We start from the raw sequence: 27,482 nt of genomic DNA, 5'->3' as shown, positions 1-27,482 counted from the left end.
TCTCTGTATCATACGAGCAGCATTTGTGTGCTCTGTTAAAAGCTCAATAAAACTTTTGAGTGCAAAAAATGAAGTTTACTGACTGTCTGAGAAGGTGAGAGCCAACATCAAGGGGGAGGTGACCAAGATGCTGGAGCTAGGGGGGCTGAAAAGTTCCTAAGTACTTTTGATTTGACATCTGGGTACTGGCAAATTGGCCTGACTTTGGGGGCTAAGAAGAGGTCTGCATTCTCCACCCCAGAGGACCACTTCCAGTTTAAGGTGACACCCTTTGGGTTAAAGAATGCCCCTGCCACCTTCCAGAGGCTGGCCAACAGGGTCCTGCCTGGGAGGGAGGCTTTCAGTGCCACCTCCCTGGATGTCATTGCTGTCTTCAGTTCCAACTGGGAGGACAACCTGTTCCACCATGAGGAGATTCTTCAGGCCCTGCAGCAGGCAGGCTTGATGATTAAGGCCAGTAAGTGCCAGATAGGGCAGGGATTTGTAGTCTATCTGGGACATCAAGTTGCAACTCCTCCAAGCCAAGATTCAGACTTTCCTGGATTAGGAACCCCCTAAGATTCAGACTGATGTGAGGTCCTTCCCAGGGCTCACTTGATATCATAAGGAGGTTTGTCAAAGGCTAAGGGACCATTGTTGTCCCCATGACTGAGCTAAAAAGCAACCCAAGAACGTGATCTGGACAACAGCCTGCCAGAAAGCCTTTGACAGCCTGAAGGCCATGTGTACAGCACGAGTACCCAGGGCCCCTGACTTCTCCAAAGAATGTATTGTCCAGATGGATACCTCAGAACATGGCATAAGGAATGTGCTTTCACAGCTAAATGGAGAGGGTCCAGACCAACATATAGCCTGCATTAGCAGGAGGCACCTTCCCAGGGAACAGAGGTGAAGTGCAATAACTAGGGAACTCTTTGCTGTGGACTGGGCATTGAAGAAGCTGAAACCATACCTGTTTGGGACTCACTTCTGAGTTCAAACATACCACAGGCCCCTCAGATGGCTAATGGAGATGGAGAGTAAGATTCCTAAACTGTTGAGGTGATTCATCTCCCTAAAGGGAATGAACTTTACGGTGGAGAACCTTCCTGGGACTGACCACTCCAATGCTGATGATCTTTCCAGGTTCTTCCGCCTTAGTGATGCGAGCTCACATGAGGGTGGGTAGTTCGCCCTACTTTCACCTGGGGGGGGACATGTTAGACCTGACATTCTTCATGCAGTCTTCCCCCAAACCTTTTAACCTTCACCCCTCCTGTTTTCTGAATTTGGTTTTCTTAACATTAGGACCATGTACTCCATCACTGCTAACCAGTGCTAAAGTGTGTGTGCTCTCTCCCTAACACATGATAGAATTGGCCTGTATGTGATTAGCACATTTATTGTACTTCTGGGTCCCTAGTAAAGTAGTACTGCATGTACTCAGGGCCTGCAAATTCAATGCTACTATTGGGCCTGCAGCACTCACTGTGCCACCCACTAAAGTAGCACTTTACCATATCTCAAGCATGCCATTGCAGCCTGTAGTGCAGTTTTAAACTGACAGTTTTTGCCATGCTTAAACCTTCCTTTTAAACCTTTTGCCAGGTTTAAACCTTCCTTTTGTTACACATGAGTCACCCTTAAGGTAGGCCCTATAGGTCCTCAGGGCAGAGTGAAGTATATTTTTACAAAGTTAAATGTGTGGGATTAAGTTTTAAATGTCCTGGTAGTGAAAAACTACTAAATTTGTTTTTCACTACGGTAAGGCACATCTCTCCCATTAGATAACATTGAATTATACTACTACATTTATTAAGTGCTAACTTTTGATTGGGAGCAAGTAGAACTGTTATGTTTGGACTCAAAGTAATTGTAATTTCATGTCCTCTAATAGTGAAGTATGATTCCAAGTAACAACTCTGAAAATGCCACTTTTAAAAAGTAGGCATTTTCTTCCCTAACCATTTGGTGCCTGCTGCCAGTGTCCTGGGTCACATCATTGTGAACGGCTCTGCTGTTGGGCTTGTGTATTCCTGCCAGACAGTGAGAGAAAGGAGACTGGGTGTAGGCAGGATGGATGATCCTGCCTGGATGGCTGGGGGAAGAGCTGTTACCTGCCCCACATACATTTCAAAGAGGCTTGCCTCCAGCACACACAAAGGAACATGACACTAGTCTTTTATTACCCCAGACGTCTTAGAGCCTTGGCAGGGAAAGGGTAGAACTTTCCAGAAGCAGATGCGGGTAGCCCAGAATGTCCCCTTACTTCAAAGGCTGGCACCAGGTATAAATACTGGACCCTCTGAACAATCTCCAGGACCTGTGGAAGATTTCAGAAGGACTGTCTGTGCTCCCAGATGACTGCCCTGCTGCTACCAGAGGACTGCCCTGCTGTTTGAAGGCCTACCTTACCTTGAAGGAGAACTGTACCATCTCCTTGAAACGAGGCCCACCAAAAGTGACTCCAATGGCTAGTTGGCTAGCTTCCTCTGTCAGCTGTAGGAAGATAACAAGCTTCAGAGACATTGAACTCTGCATCAGTCCTCTGCCGGAGAGAGTCCTAACCCCCAAGTTGTGCCGCCCAGTTCCTGGACCCCTAGAAGTGGTGTTAGAGGTGCTGCTCCTGCATAACCCTAAAACTTGGAACTTAGAAAATCTTTCACCAAAAAGTGCTCTGAGATTTGATAGGGGACCGGGATCTACCCACCAGCCGATCTGCTCAAGCTGCTTCGCCAGTCAGCCTGACTTTGCCTTGGTTCTCCACAGCAGCAAATCCTGTTCTGCAGGACCTCTCGACAAATGTATCCAGTCTCATGGAGCCCTCATTTACTATAGCCTGCAATTTCATTTTGCCTGAGATTAGCGGCTTCCAAAAAAGTGACACAGTCTGATGGTAAAAATCTTCACCGTGACACTGTCCAGCAGTTTCCCAGTGACAACGCCTCCTCCTTGGACACCATCTGCTGCCCTGCCCAGCTGAACTGTAACTTCTCAGGAACGTTTCTTCAAAATTGCTTATAAGTCCAAAGGTAAGCTGAGACTGGGCTCAATCCACCTTGTGCATCAGACCCATACTCCATCGTGTTCGGCCTTAACTTTTGATTTTGCCGCAGTTTCACAGGACCAGATACAAGTGGTTGGCGCTTTGAGCTTTTAGGTGCTATTTTGCACTAAAAAGTTTGCAATTCCTATTGATTGTTATTCTGATAGGATTGAATTTTTTTGGTGTCATTTTATTTATTACATTTTATTCTATTTTCCTAAATTGGTTTGAGACTTTTCTTGCATTGTGTTTTCACTTTATTAAGGTTTGTGTTTCACAAAAATACTTTGCACATTGCCTCTAAGTTAAGCCTGACTGCTTTTCTGCCAAGTTATCAGAGACCTAATCACAGGTTAAGTTAGTGACTTATGTTGTTCACTCTGAAAAAATGTGGTTGTTGCCTGCCTGGGGTCTCCACCCACTCAACCAATAACCCATTTTCTTACAACTTCAATAGTTACCAGTCACTAAATGTAATCAGTTTAAAGCTGCTTGTCTTATGAGCCGAGCATATTACGGCTCCCTCCCCATCATTTTAGCAAAAACGATTAGGATACACCATCCAACTTGAAGACTAAGATCTATCAACGATCATACTTTTGCAATTTCCAGATACATGCTACAGAACTGGGGAAGCAGAGCTTTCAGTCCAAGGCTACCATCTCTGGAACTCCTTATCAGTTGCTGAAAGGAAAGTACACAACCTACTTAATCCCAGAAAACGTGGCTTTTCACTGAAAAAGGTGCTAACTGTACCTCTGTTTGCTGATTTAAAGCACTTAGGGCCCGATTCAAAAAGGTAAACTTAGACCTCAAGTCTAAATTTAGACATGAAATCTAAGTTTAGACCTAAAGTCTACGTTTAGACCTGAAGTCTACGTTTAAATTTAAAGTCTAACTTTAGACGTAAAGTCTACGTTTAGAGCTAAAGTCTAACTTTATACCTGAAGTCTAACTTTAGACCTGAAGGGATAGGGAGATCTTGAGCCACTCCCTTATGTTAGGGTGCCAGGTGGTCTAGGCGTCATAGTGGTTAAAAGCTGGCTGCAGGAGTCTGATTGTGGTGGGCATAACATGTCTTATTTACAGGCCACAAGTACATACTGTGAAAGACCAAGGCCTTAAGCCCGGCGGAGCACAGTCAGCAGCAGCCGCTCCTGAATGCTGGTGACCTCGCAGCGAGCAGTGGTGTACCACCACTGCAACTACCAACTCTGGCAGTTGAAGCCCCTATCAGTGTCTTTTTGTTCTAGCCAGTTATAGCCAACAATTAGTTTTATCAGCAAAGGCAGTCTCACATTGGTAGCAAAGGAAGCCTAGAAGCTGCTACACGCAACGAGGAGCCTTTTCATTCTTGCACATGGACAGGAACCTGGGTCAGATGGCGCTCTCAAACACGATCTGGGGTGTTCCCAAAATGGCTTAGGACTGGAAATCACTGATTTGTGACTATATAATTGATGTATGTTGAAGTTCTTGAGGATTTATAGCAATGGCGTATAGCATTGATCGATTACTGTCCTGTCATGATGAATTATGACTATCTCATGATTTATGACTTAACGTTAATAAACTGCGAACTTAGACCTCCACCCTAGGGCCTCTGACTCTTATTGAAAGAAGGGCAAATAGAGGGGAGGAGTACTACAAAGCCCGATAGGACCAGGTAGCCTTTCTGGAGCGGGTTTAAAACATTCAGGCGCCCACCTGGAATCATGATCCAGTTACAGTTTTCCAGGCATAATCATAGGAAAATCTTTTATCGCGTTTTTTTGTTGTTTTTGGTTTTGGCATATCCACTTTTCGATAAGATATTCACATAGTTGAAAAAACTCTTGCCCTGCATCGCCACGAACATGAGGGCGTTCAGCACCCCTTCTCAACTTAGAAAGGCTTTTATTGTAGACCCTGAGGTGAGTAAATATCTGACCATTTCTAGGGTTAGAAGAGGTTGAAGAGGTATTTGCCAATGTACACAAACTCACATGTCAGTTTTTTCAAACCCTAAAGCCACCCCTTGAAATGCCCAATCTCCGTGCAATGTCTGAGATGTATTCCTACACAATTGTAGGGGTAACATAATGCAAGAGCAAATAGAGCTTCCATTGCTCTGGGTTGAGCCTCATGCGGTGTTACGTTATATGACGTACTGTGTTTTATCTTATGTTCGTGGTTGAAACAAAGCTATTCATGTAAATCATGTCAGATCACTGAATTAGAAACTGAAAAGCACAGGAACGACATTCTTCTTGTTGAATACAGACCTTTAAATTCCTAGAAAATATGCAAAATATACAAGTCATTGTACTGTGTTTCAATTGCATTTATATAGGGGTACTGAGCCCAAGCAAGGAGATATACTACGTTTGCAAACTACATAGAATGCATTCGTGTTTTTTATGTTTGTGGTTCGTTCCCTGTTCCTATCACCTACTAGCTATGTACGTTACAAAGAAAGAAATAATACTTTTACAACTTTGTAAACGGACAGGGCAGGCATTCTCGCTGTCACCACCATTAACTGGCACGTACTGAGGGTGTTGCAGGTGCAGTCAGTCACTGTAATATGGTACAATATAGGTAGGTAGTCACTTACTTTCCCGGTACTGCTCACTCCCAGAATATGATTCTCCAGTATTTCCATGGGCGAGTTCCAGGTAGAATGAACAAACGTTCCTTTGAAAACGTGTTTTATTGTGGGGATTTCATTTGCGGAGCTCATCGTGGCTCAGAATTGCAAGACGCTGACGAAGAGACTGCTGATGTCCGTCAAGTGAGCGTTGATTGTTGCGAAGTGTCTCTTCCTGCCTTGAAGTCACGGACAAGAGCTAAGGGGTCGGGCTGTCCGCGCTCCAATGAAGTCAAGCGCGGAATGAACTTCTGTTCACCGCGGTGGGTTCAAAGTCTGAGGGGAAGCGATAAGAACAGCTTCAAATGTTAGCTCGTGTACTGCGAGGCACAGCTTCAGCACAACTTCAGCACAACTACAGGAGGTAAACCACATGTTCAGCCCAGGGGACATCAGCTGCTTCCTTCGGGGCTAGAATTATGTAAAACTAGGGACCTAATCTGTTTTAAAGACAGACCCAGGCCGCCTCAAACTGTACTATGAATATCAATTGACTTTATTCTCACGATGTTTCCCTTTCTATTTAAGAGAAAACATACCTTGCAACTACCGCTTTCACTGTCTAACAATATTCATTCTCCTGTAACGAAATAGCCTGAAAGGAATTTGAAAGAACACAGCCAGGATAGGTGATTGAAGCTTTACATTAAAATTGTGGAACATGCTGGAGGGTTCACCTTCACGCTGTCGCACGAGACAGCATCCTTGGACAGTTTACAAAGTGGGATCAAAAGATGTAAAACAAATGTCATGAAAGAATATGATAAGGACTTTAACATGAAAAAAAATAGAATTTCAACATTTCTCAGTGTTTTATGATTGTAAAACGGAACTGAGCGTGTGTATTGAAAGTAGTACTTTTTTAAAACATGAAACATTCAAGAATAACCCCATGCCCTCATGACCTCGCCAGGAGTTACTCAAAATGTGTCAATCTGTCATGTTCTCTATTTATGTAGCCTAAATAATTATTAGGTGTGAAACAAGATTAATTTATATTAGCCATATATAAAGTAAGTTTCTGTAGAGCATAGAGCCTGTGCTGAATATTGCTCTGAAATTGGGTGGTTAAGGAAAAATAATCCTGGTGAAGACAGTGATGAGCTGGGGGGGTCACACAGTTTGATCAAGGGGAGAAGATAGGATTTGAGTCCAGGACTGCACATTGTGCAGGCAGTCTACAGGCTGTAGGTTACACCCTTCTCTGTCCTATTTAACAGCAAAGATAGATTGGACTTTTGTGTTCAGTTATTCAATTATTGTTATTTAATTAGTGTTAGTACTTGGAGTTCAATAAATATACCTTCAATAAATCTGATCCTATCCACTATTAATTACACGTACATAGTCATAAGATTTAAAGATATGCTTTACTATGTGGCAAGATCCCACAGAAAGTGAAAATCAAACACAGTGAAAAAACATGCCTGTCTTAAATCATGCTGCAAGTGCCACTTTAAGCCAACCCAAACTGGTGGTTGCAGCCTCTGGAGGCTCAGAGACGTCTTAGGTTTTTGCTAAGTATTTAATTGCGGCAGTTGTGCTGTTTGAGCAAACCGTATCCCCCATCCGAAAGTGGCGCTGCGAAGACTTAGACGATGTGCAGCATGTCTTCTGACAATCATGCTCTCTCTGGCACTGTGCCATCTTCACTTTCCACTTCATACAATCTGAGGTGGATATTGTCTCCTGCACCCGCACTCCAAATGTTGGTGTGGATAAATCCCCCCAACCTCTACGGTTCCTACTCTCATGACACCTACCCCATTGTCTTGAGATAATGAATGTCACAATCCCCCTCACCGCTTGCTGCTATGGCCCGAGACTGCTGGAGCAGGATATATTTTTATGCATGTGTTTGTAAATTCTGCCTGGTACAGCCCAGGCATTCGGTGTACGCCATGATGCTCTTGGAATCCGGTGAGTGCAGGGGCATGCAATGGATCTTGCTCATGAAGGCTGTATTGGGCAAAGTCTTAAAGACACACCCAGGCCGCTTCAAACTGTATTATGAATATCAATTGACTTTATTCTCACAATGTTTCCCTTACTATGTAAGAGAAAACATGCCTTGCAACTATGTCTTTCACTGTCTAACAATATTCAGACTCCTGTAGGGAAATAGCCTGAAAGGAATTTGAAAGAACATAGCAAGGATATGTGATTGAAGCTGTAATTTAAAATAGCAGAACATGCTGCAGGGTTTACCTTCACGCTCTCGCATGAGACTGCATCCTTGGACAGTTTACAAAGTGGGATCTTGACGAAGGAACATTTACCAGCGTAGGAGGTGCTATGGGCCATATTTACAAGAAGCTGGCACATCACTCACGATGCACCAGTTTGTTTGCACCCCCTAACAACACCATTAAAAAACAGCGCACTAAGGCGCTCGTTAGCACAGCTGCCTCAGAATTTCTAACGCAGTTGTGGCGCTTTGCTGGACTAGCGTCAAAAATGTTTACGCTAGTCCAGCAAAGCACAGGGAGGCCCATAGAACAAAGCACAGCATCACATTAATGGCTGCCCTGAGCAGGCGTTAAAAAATATGACGCTAAGATGACGCAGTGAAATCATGAAGATTTCATTGTCCCTTTCCAAACTGCCTCCTTGCAGAGGAACGCCTTCTTTGCATACATTATACCTAGTGCAGGTATAATGTGGCAAAAGGGTTTACAAACTTGCAAAATGGTCCCATCGCGCCCATTTGTAAATACTGCACGGGGTGGGGGACTTTTCTGCGCCGCCATGACATCGGCGGTGCAAGCGACTTCTAAATGAACCCCAATATGTTTCCAGGTGGGGAAAACAGACATCCTTAGGGAGGGCCAAGCCAGCAATCTGTCTTGGCTCTGTGAACCAAAGCAGGAGCCAAGTCATCAAAAGATGTAAAACAAATGTCATGATAGAATATGATAAGGACGTTAACATGAACAAAATAGAATTTCAACATTTCTCAGTGTTTTATGATTATAAAATGGAACTGAGTGAGTTTATTGAAAGTAATACTTTTTTAAAACATGAAACATTCGAGAATAACACCATGCCCTCACGACCTTACCAGGAATTACTCAAAACGTGTCAATCTGTCATGTTCTCTATGTATGTAGCCAAAATAAGTATTAGATGTGAAACAAGATTAATTTATATTAGCCATATATAAAGTAAGTTTCTGTAGAGCATAGAGCCTGTGCTGAATATTGCTCTGAAATTGGATGGTTTAGGAAAACGAATCATATTGAAGACAGTGATGAGCGGGGGGGTCACAAAATTTCATCAAGGAGAGAAGCTAGGATTTGAGTCCAAGACTGCCCACTGTGCAGTCTACAGGCTGTAGGTTACACCCTTCTCTGACCTATTTAACAGCAAAAATAGATTAGACTTTTGTGTTCAGTTGTTCAATTATTGTTATTTAATTAGTGTTAGTACATGGAGTTCAATAAATATACCTTAAATCTGACCCTATTCACTATTAATTACATGTACATAATCATAATATTTAAAGGTGTGCTTTTCTGTGACAAAGTTTGTAAAGACACTTTTTGGCGCTGCCGTAACGTCAGAAGAGATTACACTACAGTGGCGCAAGCGACTTGTAAATGAACCCGAATATATTTCCGGGTGGGGAAAACAGACAGCCTTGGGGAGGGCCAAGCCAGCAATCTGTCTTGGCTCTAAGAACCAAAGCAGGAGTCGAATCAAAAAAAGGTGTAAAACAAATGTCATGAAAGAATATGATAAGGACTTTAACATAAACAAAAATCGAATTTCAACATTTCTCAGTGTTTTAGGATTATAAAATTATAAAATGGAACAGAGTGTGTTTATTGAATGTAATACTTTTTTAAAACATGAAACATACAGGAATAACCCCATGCCCTCACGACCTCACCAAGAGTTACTCAAAACGTGTCAATCTGTCATGTTCTCTATTTATGTAGCCTAAATGGTTATTAGATGTGAAACAAGATTAATTTATATTAGCCATATATGAAGTAAGTTTCTGTAGAGCATAGAGCCTGTGCTGAACATTGCTCTGAAATTGGATGGTTAGGGAAAACAAATCATATTGAAGACAGTGATAAGCCAAAGGTGACACAATTTGATCAAGGGGGGAAGCTAGGATTTGAGTCCAGGAAGGCACATTGTGCAGTCTACAGGCTGTAGGTTACACACTTCTCTGTCCTATTTAACAGCAAAGATAGATTAGCCTGTTGTGTTCAGTTATTCAAATATTGTTATTTAATTAGTGTTAGTACTTGGAGTTCAATAAATATACCTTAAATACTTCTGACCCTATTCACTATTAATTACACGTACATAGTCATAAGATTTAAAGGTGTGCTTTACTATGTGGCAAGTTCCCACAGAAAGTGAAGATCAAACACAGTGACAAAACATGCCTGTCTGAAATCATACTGCAAGTGTCTCTTTAAGCCCTTGCAACCCAAACTGTAAACGCCGTGGAGGCTCAGAGACGTCTTAGGTTTTTGCTAAGTATTTAATTGCGGCAGTTGTGATGTTTGAGCAGCCTCTATCCCCCCTCCCAAAGTGGCGCTGCAAGACTCAGATGATGTGCAGCATGTCTTCTGACAATCATGCTCTCTCTGGCACTGTGACATCCTCACTTTCCACTTCATAAGATCTGAGGTTGATATTGTCTCCTGCACCCGCACTCCAAATGTTGGTGTGGATAAATCCGCCCAACCTCTACGGTTCCTACTCCCATGACACATACCCCACTGTCTTGAGATAATGCATGTCACAATCCCATTCACTGCTAGCTGCTATGGCTCGAGACTGCTGGAGCAGGATATATTTTCATGCATGTGTTTGTAAATTCTGCCTGGTACAGCCCAGGCATTCAGTGTACGCCCTGCTGCTCTTAAAATCCGGTGAGTGCAGGGGCATGCGATGGATCTTGTTCATGAAAGCCTGTATTGGGCGCAGTCTTAAAGACACACCCAGGCCGCTTCAAACTGTATTATGAATATCAAGTGACTTTATTCTCACAATGTTTCCCTTTCTATTTAAGAGAAAACATGCCTTGCAACTATGTCTTTCACTGTCTAACAATATTCAGACTCCTGTAGGGAAATAGCCTGAAAGGAATTTGAAAGAACGCAGCCAGGATATGTGATTGAAGCTGTACTTTAAAATAGAGGAACATGCTGGGGGTTTTTCCTTCATGCTGTCGCACCAGACTGCATCCTTGGACAGTTTACAAAGGGGGATCCTGACCAAGAAACAACTACCAGCATAGGAGGCGCTATGGGCCTCATTTACAACAAACTGGCACATCGCACAAGATGCCCCAGTTTGTTTGCGCCCCCCTAACGACACCATGGTAGCGCTGTATTTACAAAACAGTGCACCATGGCACTCGTTAGCACAGGTGTCTCAGAATGTCTGACGCAGTTGTGGCGCTTTGCTGGACTAGCGTCAAAAAGGTTTATGCTAGTCCAGCAAAGAACAGGGAGGCCCATAGAAAACAGCACAGCATCACTTTAATGCCTGCCCTGAGCAGGCTTTAAAAAATATGATGCTAAAATGATGCAGTGAAATCTTGCATATTTCATTGTCCCTTTCCAAAGTGCCTCCTTGCAGAGGAATGCCTTCTTTGCATACATAATACCTGGTGCAGGTATAATGCGGCGAAAGGGTTTCTCAAACTGGCAAAATGGTCCCATTGAGCCCGTTTGTAAATACTGCATGGGGTGGTGGACTTTTCTGCACCGCCGTTGTTGGAGTATGTTTTTTTAAATCAATATTAATATGAAAAGCTTGCAATATATTGTGTGATGAAACTGCATAGAAAATCTGTTAACCTAGAAATAATGCACACGTTGAAATGTGCCCACGGGGAGTGGCTACCAATGCATACGAAGACTAATATAAAAGCTTATTAATTTTGAAATTTTATATGCAATAATGTCTGAATTTGTATTAGTATATCAGAGTTAGAGTTGTGTGTTAAGAGTTTGCTTTATTAAATCAGAGGGCCTTAGCTTAGCGAGGGTTTGGGCCTAGCTGCCTGGCCTCATATTGAATTGCATTTTTTAACGTGTAATGTACTGTTTCCTGAAGGACACGGAGCTGTATTTTTCCAGGAGTTATGTGTGTGTAGCCGTAGTAAATTCTTTCCCATGAGAACCGGCTTGCTCAAAACAATGAAGACACTGACTGGAGCGCAAAGCGTAACATTCTCTACCTGACATTCCAACTGTTGAAGTCGTCAATAACTTGGACCAATCCGGGACATGGGAACTACAAATTGTGGAAAGTTCTAGTAAGGTACTTACAGAATTATTGGATAGAGATAATAATGCACCAAACATCATCCAATGAGGAATTAGGGAATAGATAGACAGTTTTGATTTAACAACGTAACCCGAAGAAAACGAGACACACTTCTTCTTCCACTTTAACGGGGACTCTTACTCTTATCCTTGCAATTCCTTTTGCTATTAGACCTTTGTTAGAGAGCTCTTGCCAGTTGCCATAATTAGTTTAGTTGTCCTGTCACCTTAAACCATCATTTGTCCATTCTTTGCTTGATGCTAACATCTCCTCTATCTGAGGGAAGTAATCCATTCGGTAGTCATGCTATAATGAGAATGTCCCGTCCTATCTCTGCTGATGGTGAATCGACTGATGTCCTGAGGACGAAGGCTGACGCTGTTTGCTGATCTGTTGGATTGGTAACTATCTGATGCAAATTGTAATTGTCTGTTTGCCTTTTCTTTCTAGGTACCAACTGCTATTTTGATAGAGGCCTTAGTTTAGATGTTTTCCAAATTTGTGTTCACTAAATGTTTGCAAGAAGCCCAACATGCTAATGCTAATTTGAGGTTAGGTAAAGGGTTCCTTAATACTTTGTGCAAATAGACAAATAACTGAGTTCTTGCTTTGTTGATTCATGTACTAATGAGACTCTGCTAAGTTGATACGTATAATGATGTGCCTAGATGCTAAATGAAATTAGTAGATGTATTAATTAAAATATCATTTTGATTATTGATTGGATTCCTTTGGTGTGGGTTTATTGCTAATGAGACTAACAGATATGATATTAGATTGTAACCAATAGGGAAATAAATATCTGAACTTTTGACTAAACTGGTGTGGTTATTTGTGACTGAGGAATCAATGGTGTGTCCAATAATTGATTTTATCAAATGTTTATTGACTAGCGATTGTTGGTATTGAATTGATTATTGATCTATTGATTGGCGATGACAAGGAAATATTTCGTGCTGGGAAGTCTCCAAACGTGGTCCAAAGGTGTGTCGGCCTAAACACGCCTCCTGGTAAGTTTACTTATCTAGGCTCTGACGTGCGAACAGTTTTTGGTAGCAGAGGATTGTTTGGCGCTTGGGGGCCCCAGTACGAAAGCTCACGGTTTGATAGAGTTGGAGATTGATGGGGTTGGTCCTTTGCGGTCCTTAGGGTTTGGTAGTAGGCGAGGTGTACCGAATAAATTGGGTTTTGTTGATTTGTAGTTTTCAATGATGCAAATTGGAGGGATGATGTGTCTCTAAGCCTCAAATGACTCTCCCAGAATCTCGGAGATTGCTGAAGGGAGTTGAGTATGACAGTGTGAATGAAGTAGGGTTTTGCGCTTGCACAGCTTATGCATATCGCAGGTGGATTGTGATGTTTGTGAGGATTTTAGGCCAGATGATGATGTTTTAGTAGGAGTGGGCGTACTCCGCAGTGTGAGAGTAGGGAAGTCAGCAAACTTCATGTGAGTGCAGCGCTTTGTGCTAAAAAATTGTCCATATATTGCATTCGTTTGTGTGAATCGAGAGTGGGAAAACAAGCCGCAAGACTTTGTCAGCCGCAGTGTGTGTGAGTGTGACGTCATTGGAGCCGCGCTGGGATAGGTTGGTTAGTGAGAAGGGTCGCGCACGGATTGGCAGCCGTCCGTGACAGGCAATTGGTTGATAAGGTAGGCGAAGAGAGTTCTGGGAATTAAAGTCACTACCTGATTTGATTGTGAATAAAATAAAAGACCTAAAGATGACATTTTTCAAGGCTTTAAAGAGTGCTTTGAGGGGAGACGTATATATTACCGCGAGTGTAGGGGAGGTTACACCGCCAGAGGGTACACCGGCTTACCTTGTAATGGAGGAAAAGGGTGTTGCGCCATGTCTTTGGTTAAAGCAATGCTGCAAAGCCATGGAGAAAGAGGGGTGCTTAGCGTTTTCTGAAAACGGAATGTTCAATTTGAGAGTCTTAGAAAATTTGTGGAGGGTGCTGAAGGATCTAAAGCCGCCTCCGAAACCAGCACAGTTTGAGGTGTTAGCAATTTGGTGACTAATGGCAATACGGCAACAGCAACAGAAGTTTGAAAGGAGACACAGGAAAGCAGAAAAGACACTAGCGGAGGCTAGGTGGGATAGTGCACAGAGAGTTTGGAGGAGAGAGACAATAGATGGAGTTAGACTGTTTTTAGTGATAGCTCAAGAGGGTGAAGACAAAGGGAGGAAAGCTACTTGTAAGACGGACAAAAGTCCTTCCCAAGACAAAAATGTTAGGAAGCCCTGGTCAGAGGTAGATGACTCAGATGATGAATTCCTTAATCAATTACTTAATGATCGACCACCACCATATGCGATAGATGAAAATAGACCGAGTACCAGTGCATGTCCTGCAGGTTTGACACTAGAGAAGGTGACAAAATCCAACACAGGGTAGTCCTGTCTCGACACAAGTCCCAGTGCAGAGTAATTTTGGTGTTTCCACTGCCCAGGTTATGCAACCTCAGTTGCAACCGCCGCAGGTTCAGAGGCTTTACCCTGATGTACCCATTTTAGAGACTACCACTAATCTGATGGTGCCGACATAGCAAGTATATGGGAGACCAAAGTTGATACAGACTGAGCCAACTCCACCTTTACTGCCCCAGGTACAGCTGCAAATGATTCCGAGATATACTTCAGTTGCAGGACCGCAATCAGATTTGACACCAGTGATGAACCAGAATATGGGAGTTAGTCCTCCAGGTTTTGGGAAACAGACAGACACCAGATGCCATATTACAGTTGGTCCACCAGTGCCTTTGTATGCGCAGGCAAAGCCTGGTGTATGCGATCAAGGGGTAATGACCCAAGATATGTCAAGAGGAGGGTTGGTAGGAAGCTCCCAAGGAACGACTCCAGTGGAACCGACATTTGAAGGATCTAGGTCCCTGTAAGATTTCAGTCCAAATGGGGCTCTTCCAGGAGCCATGAGACAGATAGGTTTGAGTCTGTTAACTCCGCAGATCTCGAGTGCGAACGTACCACAGACACCTTTCGTGCAGGATGGGAATATCTTGTTGCAAGGTCTAACAGCACAACAGCTGACTGATTGGTTAGACAAGCTTAATACTCCACAGATTACTCCTGTAGCAGCAGGGAGAGCGGAGGGAGAGGAGTACCTGAACCATATGTGGTTGGGTATGGAAGCCAATTAACTTGTTGAAGGAAGCATGGGTGTGAACAGGCTAGAGTCATACACAGAAGCAGAATTGAGGTACTTGTGTCCATAGATAACCAGAGAGGTGAGCAGGGTGCACCAAAGGTTGGCAAATTTGGCAGATAAGTACGGTGTAGATTTAGAAAATACCAAACATCTGAAAAGGAGTTACAGGTTAGATTTTGAGCCAAAGGATTTAGAACACATAAGGTCTACTGGGATGAAAGCGCACCTCAAGGAGATACTGCAAAGTGCACATGTTTGGGGCACCTTAGAGAAGTAGGAAGGCAGATGGGCGAAGAAAAGAGACAAGAGGAAGAGTGACTGCATAGAACAGCCAGCTAAAACATTACCGGATACAGGCACAGTAAAGATGTTACCAATGAGAGAGACTGCCGGAGGGGTTCTCGTCCATGTACCATGGACTAGAGGGGATATTCTGTCATTCACAAATGATTTCCCCAGGCTGAGGGAGAAACCAATAGAGTGGTATCAGCAGACGGACAGGTTTGTGAAACTCGCGAAGTGTCTCTGGGAAGATCTGAATACTCTTTTTGAGATCATAGTTCCAGCCGATTTGTGGATCGAGTGCAAAAGGAGTGTAGATTGGCCGACTGAGAACTGGCATGGGACATAAACACAGGGGCACTGTCTCCTGATGTGATGAAATATTATTATAAGGTGACTGAGTTTCTGAAAATGAGAGTTTCACCAAAAAATATTGATTGGCGAAGGATTGATCGAACGGCTCAGGAAGTCAAGGAGTTGATACATGCTTATTATGAAAGGTTGTTGAAGACGTTTAAGCATTACAGCGGTACAGAGGTCATTGAGGTGAAGGACATGAATCACCTTGTTTTCAGGTTCGTGAAAGGGCTAAGACCTGAGATTGGCCAGATGATTAAGAATCATTTGATTTGCTGGCAGGCAAAGCCAATTGACAAGGTGTTGCAGTATGCGAAGTACTGCAGTGACAAGCAGAGAAAGATGAAGGAGAAAGTGATGGTGATGCAAATCAAGGCAGCACAGACAGGAATGCAGGGAGGTTTTCTACAGCAGATGGTGCAGCAGCCACAGGAAACAGGATGTTTCAGGCGCAAGTGAGAGGTAGAGGTCGAGGAGGTTTTGTGAACCGTAGTCCAGACTTGAACACCGTAGTAGTTCAAAACGATGCACAGGGAATGAAGATGTTACCTTGTCATGTTTGCGGGGTTGTTGGACATTGGAAGCAGGAGTGCCTAATGATGGTGCAGGATGGTGTTACTCAACAAAGCAATGATGTCAGTTCATTTCAAAATGTGAGACGGCCAAGATTGAGAGGTCCAAATCCAAATTTTCAGAATAATGTGAATCAATTGCAGGGTTTTCAATCTATGCAGCAGGTGCAGATGCGACGTATACAGCCAATACAGTTACAACAAGCGCAACAGCAGGTTCCCATGGTATCTAGACAGCAAATGCAAGTGCCTTTAGCCCCAATGGAACAGCAACAGGTGATGCTTCCTCAACAGGTCACAGGTCAAAGAGTGACACAGTGCAACAGTACCCATTGCGTGGTGAGAATGGAATAAATGATAAATGGTCGGATGAGAGTTCAGACAGTGAGGAGTGTAGGCTTGCAGTGTCCTTAGAGGTAGCTCAGAGAGGACCCTATGTTCAGGGGAAGGTAATGGGTCACAAGGTTTCATTCTTGGTTGACACAGGAGCTACACGATCTACAGTCAGAAGTGCAGAGGTTCTGAAACTGCCCCTTTCGGGACGGACAGTTAAGGTAGTGGGAGTAGCAAACCAACTCCTGACTAACCCGATCACAGATCCGGTTCAGGTTGAGCTTGGCACTTTCCAAGGATTGCACAGATTTGTGGTTTGCGATTCAAGTCCTGTTTGCTTACTGGGAAGAGACTTATTGTGCAAGACGAGGTGTTCAATCATCTATTCAAATGAGGGAATTGAGGTACAGACAAACAGTGATGATGAAGGGGAGGAACAGGGTTCAGAGCCTGAAACGGAGACAACAGAATATCCTCTGATTAACTTCTTTCCGATGTTCACCATGGCTGATCTCCCGGCGGACTTACAGGGAACAGTTCAAAAAAAGGTGTGGGACTTGAAAGGGAAAGAAGTAGGGTTGATAAAAGGAGTAGAGCCAGTCAAAGTCAATGTGAAGCCTAATGCTGCATTCCCCCAGATACTGCATTATCATATGGCGCAAGTTGTCCTTATAAAGGTTGCGCAAATCATTGCAGATTTTGTGAAACAAGGAGTCCTGAAAGAGGTGTTGAGTAGTTACCTATAATGGGGTTGAGAAAGCCTTGTGGGAAGGTTCGGATTGTTCAAGATTTGAGGAAGATAAATGATATAGTGGTGAAATGTTGCCCAGTGTTGCCAAATCCAGCTGTGATTATGTTTCAGATTCCATGCAATGCAGAATGGTTCACAGTAATTGATCTGCCCCAAGCTTTCTTTTCTGTGCCTCTTCATGAGGACAGCCAATTTCTCTTCAGTTTTAAATTCTTGGACAAAGTCTACAGTTGGTGTTAAATTCCTGAAGGGTTTTCGGAGTCACCTTCCATATTCAATCAGATGCTGAAGAAGAATTTTGAGTCATTGGAACTGCCTTTCCAATCGACTCTAGTGCAGTACATTGATGATCTGTTGATTGCATCTAAAACAAGGGACAAGTGCAAGTATGATTCGATTGCCTTGCTGAATCACCTGGGAAAGAATGGGCACAAGGTGTCCCCGAAGAAATTGCAATATTGTCAGAGAGAGGTGAAGTATTTGGGTCATTAGATAGAGAAAGGGTTGAGAAAGTTATCTAGAGAAAGAGTAACTGCAGTGCTACAGATGAATCCCTCAACGACGCAGAGAGATGTCAGGATGTTTCTAGGAATGGTGGGTTATTGTCGCCAGTGGATCCTAAATTTCTCAGTCATTTCTAAGCCATTGCAGAGGCTGACGGTCAAAGAGAATCAGGGTGCCATAGTGTTGGGCGAGAAGGAAATGAGAGCGTTCTCTGAGTTAAGAGAGAGCATGTGTAGGGATCCAGCTTTGGGTATGCCTGATTACACAAATTCTTTTGTTCTGTTTTGTCATGAACATGATGCATGTTCTTTGTCTGTCTTGACACAGGTCCATGGGGGTGTAAACCGACCAGTAGCATATTTTTCAGCTACTTTGGACACAGTTGCAGCAGCCTTACCGGGTTGTCTGCGTGCAGTAGCAGCAGTTGTACAGAGCCTCGCACAGTGTGAAGGCATAGTGATGGGAAATCCTCTAACAGTCATGGTCCCTCACTCAGTTGAGATCCTCCTAACCCGAACAAAAACGCAGCACATGACAAATGCAAGGTTGACGAAATATGAAATTATTATATTGGGATCACCAAATGTAACGCTAAAGAGATGTACAGTGTTGAACCCGGCAACTTTGCTTCCAAGTGAAAATACTGAGGTTGAAAATATGGAAGATTTTCAACCTCAGTATTTTCACTTGGAAGATGTAGAACATGATTGTCTAGAGGTAACCGAAATGTGCACCAAACCAAGGCCTGATATTAAAGATACCCAATTGGAGGAAAATGACCAAATTATCTTTGTCGATGGCTCATGTTTGAGAGACTCAGTAGGCGTGCTGAGAGCTGGATATGCTGTATGCACGATTTCTGGTATTCTGGAAGCGTCCTGGCTTCAAGGAGTGTATTCCGCTCAGGTAGCTGAACTGTTAGCTCTTACCAGAGCTTGCCATGTCTCGGTCCAGATGAGAGTGACTATCTATACTGATGGATATGGAATTGTTCATGATTTTAGCCAACTATGGTCTCAGAGGGGTTATTTGACCTCTTCTGGCTCGCCAGTGAAAAATGCTTAAAAAATAAAGGAGTTGTTGCACGCGATTCAGTTACCTCATGAAATTGTCGTGGTGAAATGCAGTACACACCTGAAGTCACAAGACTTTGGGGGTCATTCTGACCCCCGCGGGCGGCGGAAGCCGTCCGCCTGGCGGGAACCGCCAGAAGACCGTACCGCGGTCAAAAGACCGCGGCGGTCATTCTGACTTTCCCGCTGGGCTGGCGGGCGACCGCCAAAAGGCCGACCGCCCGCCCGCCCTGCGGGAAAGCTCCAGCAACGATGAAGCCGGCTCCGAATGGAGCCGGCGGAGTTGCTGGTGTGCGACGGGTGCAGTTGCACCCGTCGCGATTTTCAGTGTCTGCCAAGCAGACACTGAAAATCTTAATGGGGCCCTGTTAGGGGGCCCCTGCAGTGCCCATGCCAGTGGCATGGGCACTGCAGGGGTCCCCAGGGGCCCCACGACACCCGTTCCCGCCATCCTGTTTCTGGCGGTGAAAACCGCCAAAAACAGGATGGCGGGAAGGGGGTCGGAATCCCCATGGCGGCGCTGCTTGCAGCGCCGTCGTGGAGGATTCCCTGGGCCTGCGGGAAACCGGCGGGAAACCGCCGGTTTCCTTTTTCTGACCGCGGCTTTACCGCCACGGTCAGAATGGCCCCAGAAGCACCGCCAGCCTGTTGGCGGTGCTTCCGCGGTCGGACCGCCAGGGTCAGAATGACCCCCTTTGTTTCAATAGGAAATCAATATGTGGATCAAATCGCAAGGTTTTGCGCATTGAACTGTATATCGTTTAAGGATCAATGGGAATTGTTGCCTGAAAAGGAAAATTAGACATGTACAGGTTATGCATTGAGGGTGATTGACACGCTAGAAGAGCTGAGATTGTTGCAGGGTCGTGCCAGCAAAGATGAGAAGCGTTCTTGGGTTAGAATGCAATGCGTACAAAGACCAGATGATTTGTGGGTTTCAGATGAAGGGAAAATGGTCTTGCCAAACAGTCTCTTGTCACAGTTTGCAAGGTTTTATCATGGCCAAGCACACATTGGGAGGGATGCCATGATCAGGTTGTTCATGATTGACTGGTTTAATCCAAAATTTAGACAAACTGCAGAGGTAATATGCCATCGTTGTATCATTTGCCAGCAGATGAACGCAGGAAAAGGGACTGTGGTGAATTTGAGCCACATTGTGAGAGATGGAGGTCCATTTAGCAGAATGCAATTGGATTTCATTGAGATGCCTGTGTGTGGAGGGTTGAGATATGTGTTGGTGATTGTGTGTATCTTTAGTAATTGGATTGAAGCTTACCCTACACGTAGAAATGACAGTCTCACAGTAGCGAAGTTGTTGCTTAGGGAATTGATAACGCGTTTCGGTTTTCCGATCTCTTTAGAATCAGATAGGGGAAGTCACTTCAACAATGAGGTGGTCAGGTTACTGTGTGCAGCATTGAACATTGAGCAGAAGTTGCATTGCAGTTATCGCCCTGAAGCATCAGAACTAGTGGAGCATATGAATGGTACCCTGAAATCGAGACTGGCGAAAATGTGTGCAGCTACGAATTTGAAATGGCCTGACACATTACCTTTAGTATTAATGTCAAGAGAAATATGCCTAACAAGAAAACAGGACTGTCTCCACATGAGATTCCCATGGGTCGTGCTATGAGACTGCCCGCAGTGCCTGCAAATGCTCTTGTGAATATCACGGGTGATATGGTGTTGGACTACTGCAAGGGTCATGCTGATGTGGTCCGCTCTTTTTCTCACCAGGTGGAAGATACCACCCTGCCTCCGATTCATGATCCAGGACACAGCCTGAAAGCTGGTGACTGGGTTGTCATCAAGAAACATGTAAGGAAGACGTGTTTGGAGCCACACTGGAAGGGACTTTACCAAGTGATACTAAAGACTACCTCTGCTGTGAAGTGTGCAGGAGTTCCGAACTGGATCCATGCCAGTCACTCGAAAAAGGTGACGTGTCCAACTGATGAGGAAGTTGAGTTGTGAAAAGTACCAACTACAGACAAGGAAGTCTCAGGGCCGGAGAGTGATCGAAGGGGAACTGAGACTGAAGGAGAGCCCGCTGAGGACGGCTTGGTCACTCCAGTAAGAGACAAATTAGAAGAGATCCAGAGGGGTGATGGTGAGCCTATCTCAACTGGGGCGACAGGGAAGCTTAGTCAAGGAGAGGTTCTCGCAGAAGTAGACGATTATGAGAATGAGCCAGAGCACTTGACAGACCCATAAGGTGAAGGAGTTGAGGTGGAAGAGAGTCAGAGGGTCCAGACTCCTCCTGAGCAGATTGCAGGTCCCTTGAGCGAAAATACCCCAGAGCAAAGAGAGGAAGAAGGGTTGCCACAGAAAATATCAAAGACTAAGGAGTTACAGAAAGGAGACAAGTGGCCAGAGTTACAAGTGAAGAGGGAAAATGTGGTTGCCGAAGGTGCAATAGAGGAAGAGGTAGACACCACAAGGAGAGAAGACCTAAGTGAAGGAGAGCTGCAAGGTGATCGCAAATTGAAAAGGAAGAGAGTGGCGAATAGAAGGTACGCGGGTCCTGAATGGGCATATGCAACGACAGTGGAATGGCAACAGGAATTCTTGGCATTCTGTTTTGATCGAGAAGTCCCAGGCCAATACTTTGGCACTTGAGTTTGACAATAGGATCTGAAAAAGGGTGTAGAGACTTGAGCTGCTCTCGAACTTGATAAAAGAGACTGAGAAATTACTGGATGAGAACCTGAGTTGACTTTTGAAAAACGATTTTGACAAGCTGCTAACCGGAATTGACAAAGGATCCTGGGAGTGAAATTGAAGCTGTAAATAATTTCTGAAGGAAGATTTGCTTATTTTGACTTTTTGCTGCAGGGGAGGATTACTGACCATTCCTTTATTGTTGTTGTTGTGAATTTGCTATTCTTCACTTTCTGATTCTTTACAGATCATGGCAAACATTAGGCAGGAGAATGTAGAGAGTAGGTGTTGTAAATACTTAGGTGTTAGTTTAGTCATTGTGTGTGTGATATTCATTGTGGTTGTGATTGTGAGTATGACACTAATGGATAAGAGTAGGACTAACAATGCTACAGTTCTTGAGACTACCACTGCACTAGCAGCTTGGGAGAGGTTTGAGCTGGATGAGAGATTTTTGCATGAGGGAACTAATGCAAAAGGGGAACTATCTACTAATGTTTTCTATCGCTTGCTGAGTGAGTATGTTGAGACAATGGAAGCGAAAGATTGCTTTGTGTGTACACAGATTCCTGTTTCGGTACAAGAGGGGGTTACCTATCATAGCTTGCCTTTAACTTATGGGATAAGTTGCAGTCTGCTACTAACAAGATTTTATAAACAAGAGGAGATCCAATATTTTAACTCTAACCATGATTTGGTGTTTTCATATGTACCTATAATAGAGGATTTGAGTGGGGTAGCTAGATACTATAGTATAAAGTTAGTTAAAGGATTCTTTGAACCGACATTGACAATTAGTACATCTTATGCACATCGTAATAATTTGACATGCTTGCTTACACCTGTAGAGAAAAGCTTTTTAGATCACACGGAGGATAGAAGGAAGGCATTAAAAGGGTAAATTAGAAAAAGGATTACAGCAGCGAGCTTTTGCTAGTAGTGAAAGTTATGGTGCAATTAGGGAACAAGGGAAGTTAGCTTTAGATGCATTACACATGGGGAAGCTTTGTATATCTAGGCCGAAATCATACTATGACAGTGTGTTTGTGGGAATGAGTGAATGTAAGCATGTGTTTTTGTTTCAGAGTAAATGGACGTGTATGTTAAATGGACAGGATCCGGCGATCCCTGGGATCTACTATATATGTCAGCTTAATGCCTATTACCGTCTTCCGAAGAGATGGTATGGGACATGTTACTTGGGGATAGTTTTCCCAAAGATATACCAACTTGACAATTTGAAAAGGTTTCCGAAATTGTCTGAGTTACATCGTACTAGACAGAAGAGAGAAACTGTTGCTGGCGTAGTAGGAGACATATTTGGAGCAATAATTCCTTCAGTGGGAGTTATCTTGAACTCCATAAAGATTCAAAAGTTGTCTACTATTGTGGATAACATGCTGACAAATTTTCCGGGAGCTATACTTTTAATGGATACTGAACTTGCTGCTGAGAGGGCGATGACTCTTCAAAACAGGCTTGCTTTAGACATTCTTTTAGCGAAAAATGGAGGAGTTTGTAGGATGCTTAATGAGCGTCATTGTTGTGCAGATATACTAGATAATGAGATGAGAAGTATGCTTACTAACTTGACTAGGGATAGTACAGATTTGAAAGAACTGAAGGAACCTGGTGTTTGGGAAAAGGTTGGAAGGGGTTTTGCTTCAGTGGTAAATTGCCTTAGCAACATTTGGCATGGGATATTGCCTAAAATAATACAGGGAATATTGATTGTTATAGCTTGCCTATTTGGATTATGTGTGGCATGCAAAATTAGCAAAAGGATCAAATTAAATAAGGCAAAAAATAATAAGAGGAGGAAAGAAAAAGAAAGGGAAACATTGTTTAGGGAAAAATTAAAGGGGAAGCCAATAAGTGAAGAGATTGAACTGAAAGAGTTCTGATTAATGTAAAAAGTTGTGAGGAAGGTTTTGTGTGATGACAAGTGTCATCAGAGGAGGGATTGTTGGAGCATGTTTTTTTAATCAATATTAATATGAAAAGCTTGCAATATATTGTGTGATGAAACTGCATAGAAAATGTGTTAACATAGAAAATAATGCATGCTTTGAAATGTGCCCACGGGGAGTGGCTATCAATGTATACAAAGACTAATGAACAGCTTATTAAATCTGAAATTCTATATGCAATAATATCTTAATTTGTATTAGTATATCATAGTTAGAGTTGTGTGTTAAGAGTTTGCTTTGTTAAATCAGAGAGCCTTAGCTTAGCGAAGGTTTGGGCCTAGCGGCCTGGCCTCATATTGAATTGTATTTTCTAACGTGTAATGTGCTGTTTCCTGAAGGACATGAAGCTGTATTTTTCCAGGAGTTATGTGTGTGTAGCCGTAGTAAATTCTTTCTCATGAGAACCGGCTTGCTCAAAACAATGAAGACACTGACTGGAGCGCAAAGTGTAACATTCTCTACCTGACATTCCAACTGTTGAATACGTCAATAACTTGGACCAATCCGGGACATGGGAACTACAAATTGTGGAAAGTTCTAGTAAGGTACTTACCGAATTATGGGATAGAGTTAATAATGCACCAAACATCATCCAATGAGGAATTAGGGAATAGATAGACAGTTTTGATTTAACAACGTAACTCGAAGAAAACGAGACACACTTCTTCTTCCACTTTAAAGGGGCCTCTTATCCTTGCAATTCCTTTTGATATGAGACTTTTGTTAGAGAACTCTTGCCAGTTTCCATAATTAGTTTAGTTGTCCTTTCACCTTAAACCATCATTTGTCCATTCTTTGCTTGATGCTAACTTCTCCTCTATCTGAGGGAAGTAATCCATTCTGTAGTTATGCTATAATGAGACTCTGTCCCGTCCTATCTCTGCTGATGGTGAATCGACTGATATCCTGAGGACGAAGAATGACGCTGTTTGCTGATCTGTTGGATTGGTAACTATCTGATGCAAATTGTAATTGTCTGTTTGCCTTTTCTTTCTAGGTACCAACTGCTATTTTGATAGAGGCCTTAGTTTAGATGTTCTCCAAATTCGTGTTCACTAAATGTTTGCATGAAGCCCCACATGCTAATGCTAATTTGAGGTTAGTTAAGGCGTTCCCTAATATTTTGTGCAAAGAGACAAATAACTGAGTTCTTGCTTTGTTGATTCATGTACTAATGAGACTCTGCTAAGTTGATACGTATAATGATGTGCCTGGATACTAAATGAAATTAGTAGATGTATTGATCAAAATAGCGTTTTGATTATTGATTGGATTGTTTTGGCGTGGGTTTATTGCTAATGAGTATAACAGATATGATATTAGATTGTAACCAATAGGGAAATAAATATCTTAACTTTTGACTAAACTGGTGTGGTTATTTTTGACTGAGGAATCAATGGTGTGTTCAATTATTGATTTTATCAAACGTTTATTGACTAGTGATTGTTGGTATTGAATTGATTATTGATCCATTGATTGGCGATGACAACGAAATATTTCCTACTGGGAAGTCTCCAAACGTGGTCCACAGGTTTGTCGGCCTAAACTCGTCTCCTGGTAAGTTTACTTATCTAGGCTCTGACGCGCTAACACCGTAACGTCAGAAAAAAGGACACTACGGCAGCGCAAGCGACTTGTAAATGAACCCCAATATATTTCAGGGTGGGGAAAACAGACAGCCTTGGGGAGTGCCAAGCCAGCAGTCTGTCTTGGCTCTAAGAACCAAAGCAGGAGTTGAGTCATCAAAAGATGTCAAACAAATGTCATGAAAGAATATGACATAAAAAAAAATAGAATTTCAACATTTCTCAGTGTTTTATGATTATAAAACAGAACTGAGTGAGTTTATTGAAAGTAATACTTTTTTAAAACATGAAACATTCAAGAAAAACCCCATGCCCTCACGACCTCACCAGGAATTACTCACAACGTGTCAATCTGTCATGTTCTCTATTTATGTAGCCTAAATAATTATTCGGTGTGAAACAAGATTAATTTATATTAGCCATATATAAAGTAGGTTTCTGTAGAGCACAGAGCCTGTGCTGAATATTGCTCTGAAACTGGATAGTTAAGGAAAACGAATCATATTGAAGACAGAGATGAGCGGGGGGGTCACACAATTTCATCAAGGACAAAAGCTAGGATTTGAGTCCACAACTGCACATTGTGCAATCTCCAGGCTGTAGGTTACACCCTTCTCTGTCCTATTTAACAGCAAAGATAGATTAGACTTTTGTGTTCAGTTATTCAATTATTGTTATTTAATTACTGTTAGTACTTGGAGTTCAATAAATATACCTTAAATAAATCTGACCATATTCACTATTAATTACACGTACATAATTATAATATTTAAAGCTGTGCTTTTCTGTGCAAGTTCCCACAGAAAGTGAAGATCAAACACAGTGACAAAACATGCCTGTTTGAAATCATGCTGCAAGTCTCTCTTTAAGCCCCTGCAACTCAAAGTGCAAACGCCGTGGATACTGCTCTTGGAATCCAGTGAGTGCAGGGACGTGCAATGTATCTTGTTCATGCAAGGCTGTACCAGGCTCAGTCTTAAAGACACACCCATAAAGCCTCAAACTGTATTATGAATATCAATTGACTTTATTCTCACGATGTTTGCCTTTCTATTTAAGAGAAAACATGCCTTGCAACTACCTCTTTCACTCTCTAACAATATTCAAACTCCTGTAGTGAAATTGCCTGAAAGGAATTTGAAAGAACACAGCCAGGATATGTGATTGAACCTGTACATTAAAATAGCCGAAAATGCTGGAGGGTTTACCTTCACGCTGTTGCATGAGACTGCATCCTTGGACAGTTTACAAAGTGGGATCTTGACGAAGGAACACCTACCAGCGTAGGAGGCGCTATGGGCCTCATTTACAACAAACTGGCACATCGCACAAGATGCACCAGTTTGTTTGCACCCCCCTAACAACACCATGGTAGCGCTGTATTTACAATACAGCGCCCCATGGCGCTCGTTAACACAGCTGCCTCAGAATTTCTGACGCAGTTGTGGCGCATTGCTGGACTAGCATCAAAAGGGTTTACGCTAGTCCAGCAAATCATAGGGAGGCCCATAGAACAAAGCACAGCATCACTTTAATGCCTACTGTGAGCAGGCGTTAAAAAATATGACGCTAAAATGACGCCGTGAAATCTTGCAGATTTCATTGTTCCTTTCCAAAGTGCCTCCTTGCAGAGGAACGCCTTCTTTGCATACATTATACCTGGTGCAGGTATAATGCTGCGAAAGGGTTTACAAACTGGCAAAATGGTCTCATTGTCCCCTTTGGAATCACATTTCTCCTTGGTGCCAACTTGGGCCTAGTGGGCCCTGTGATACAGAATGACGATTGGGCCTGCTTCTGTTGAACACCGTATAATGTTAGATTAGCTAGGCCTTTGAGGTGTGTTTATCTCTCTTGGAATGCATTAAACTGCAAGGCTTGCTAACTTTACAGCCATCATGAGACATCACTGCATGCTAGCTTGAGCAATCCTCACTTTCAAAAGAACTAACGTATGCACTTATTGTTCCTATTTCTCTTAATATAGATGGATCACGCACTATTAGATTCATAGGACATATTGTGCAAGTTCCTTGTCTATGATCTTAACCCTTATATGGAGTGTTATGAAGAATAAATGATAAATCATGTGTGCTCTATTGCAAATTTGATCATGTGTCGGTATCAAGAACCAATGAAATGTATTAATGTGCTTGCGGTTTAATTGTATAAAAGATCATGTATTACTTCCTCTTTTAGACTGTTCGAGCTGGACTTAGGCTGCTCCGTCTCCATGTACACGTATTTCTTAATAAACTTTATCTA

General features: G+C 43.0%; 1 protein-coding gene across 1 annotated transcript in view; it reads right to left on the bottom strand.

The window, feature by feature from the left end:
• GDA (guanine deaminase) overlaps positions 1 to 27,482 on the bottom strand; it is a 599,621-nt gene that overhangs the window by 356,162 nt on the left and 215,977 nt on the right. Inside the window, exon 2 of the mRNA XM_069228937.1 lies at positions 5,622 to 5,930. Within this exon, the coding sequence (XP_069085038.1) occupies positions 5,622 to 5,747 (126 nt within the window). The 5' untranslated portion in view covers positions 5,748 to 5,930. The remainder of the gene's footprint in view (positions 1 to 5,621; positions 5,931 to 27,482) is intronic.

Source organism: Pleurodeles waltl, chromosome 1_1 (assembly GCF_031143425.1).
Source record: "Pleurodeles waltl isolate 20211129_DDA chromosome 1_1, aPleWal1.hap1.20221129, whole genome shotgun sequence".
Classification (NCBI taxonomy): domain Eukaryota; kingdom Metazoa; phylum Chordata; class Amphibia; order Caudata; family Salamandridae; genus Pleurodeles; species Pleurodeles waltl.
The sequence above is the reverse complement of the archived record's forward strand: the minus strand, read 5'-3'. Positions and strand labels throughout refer to the sequence as shown.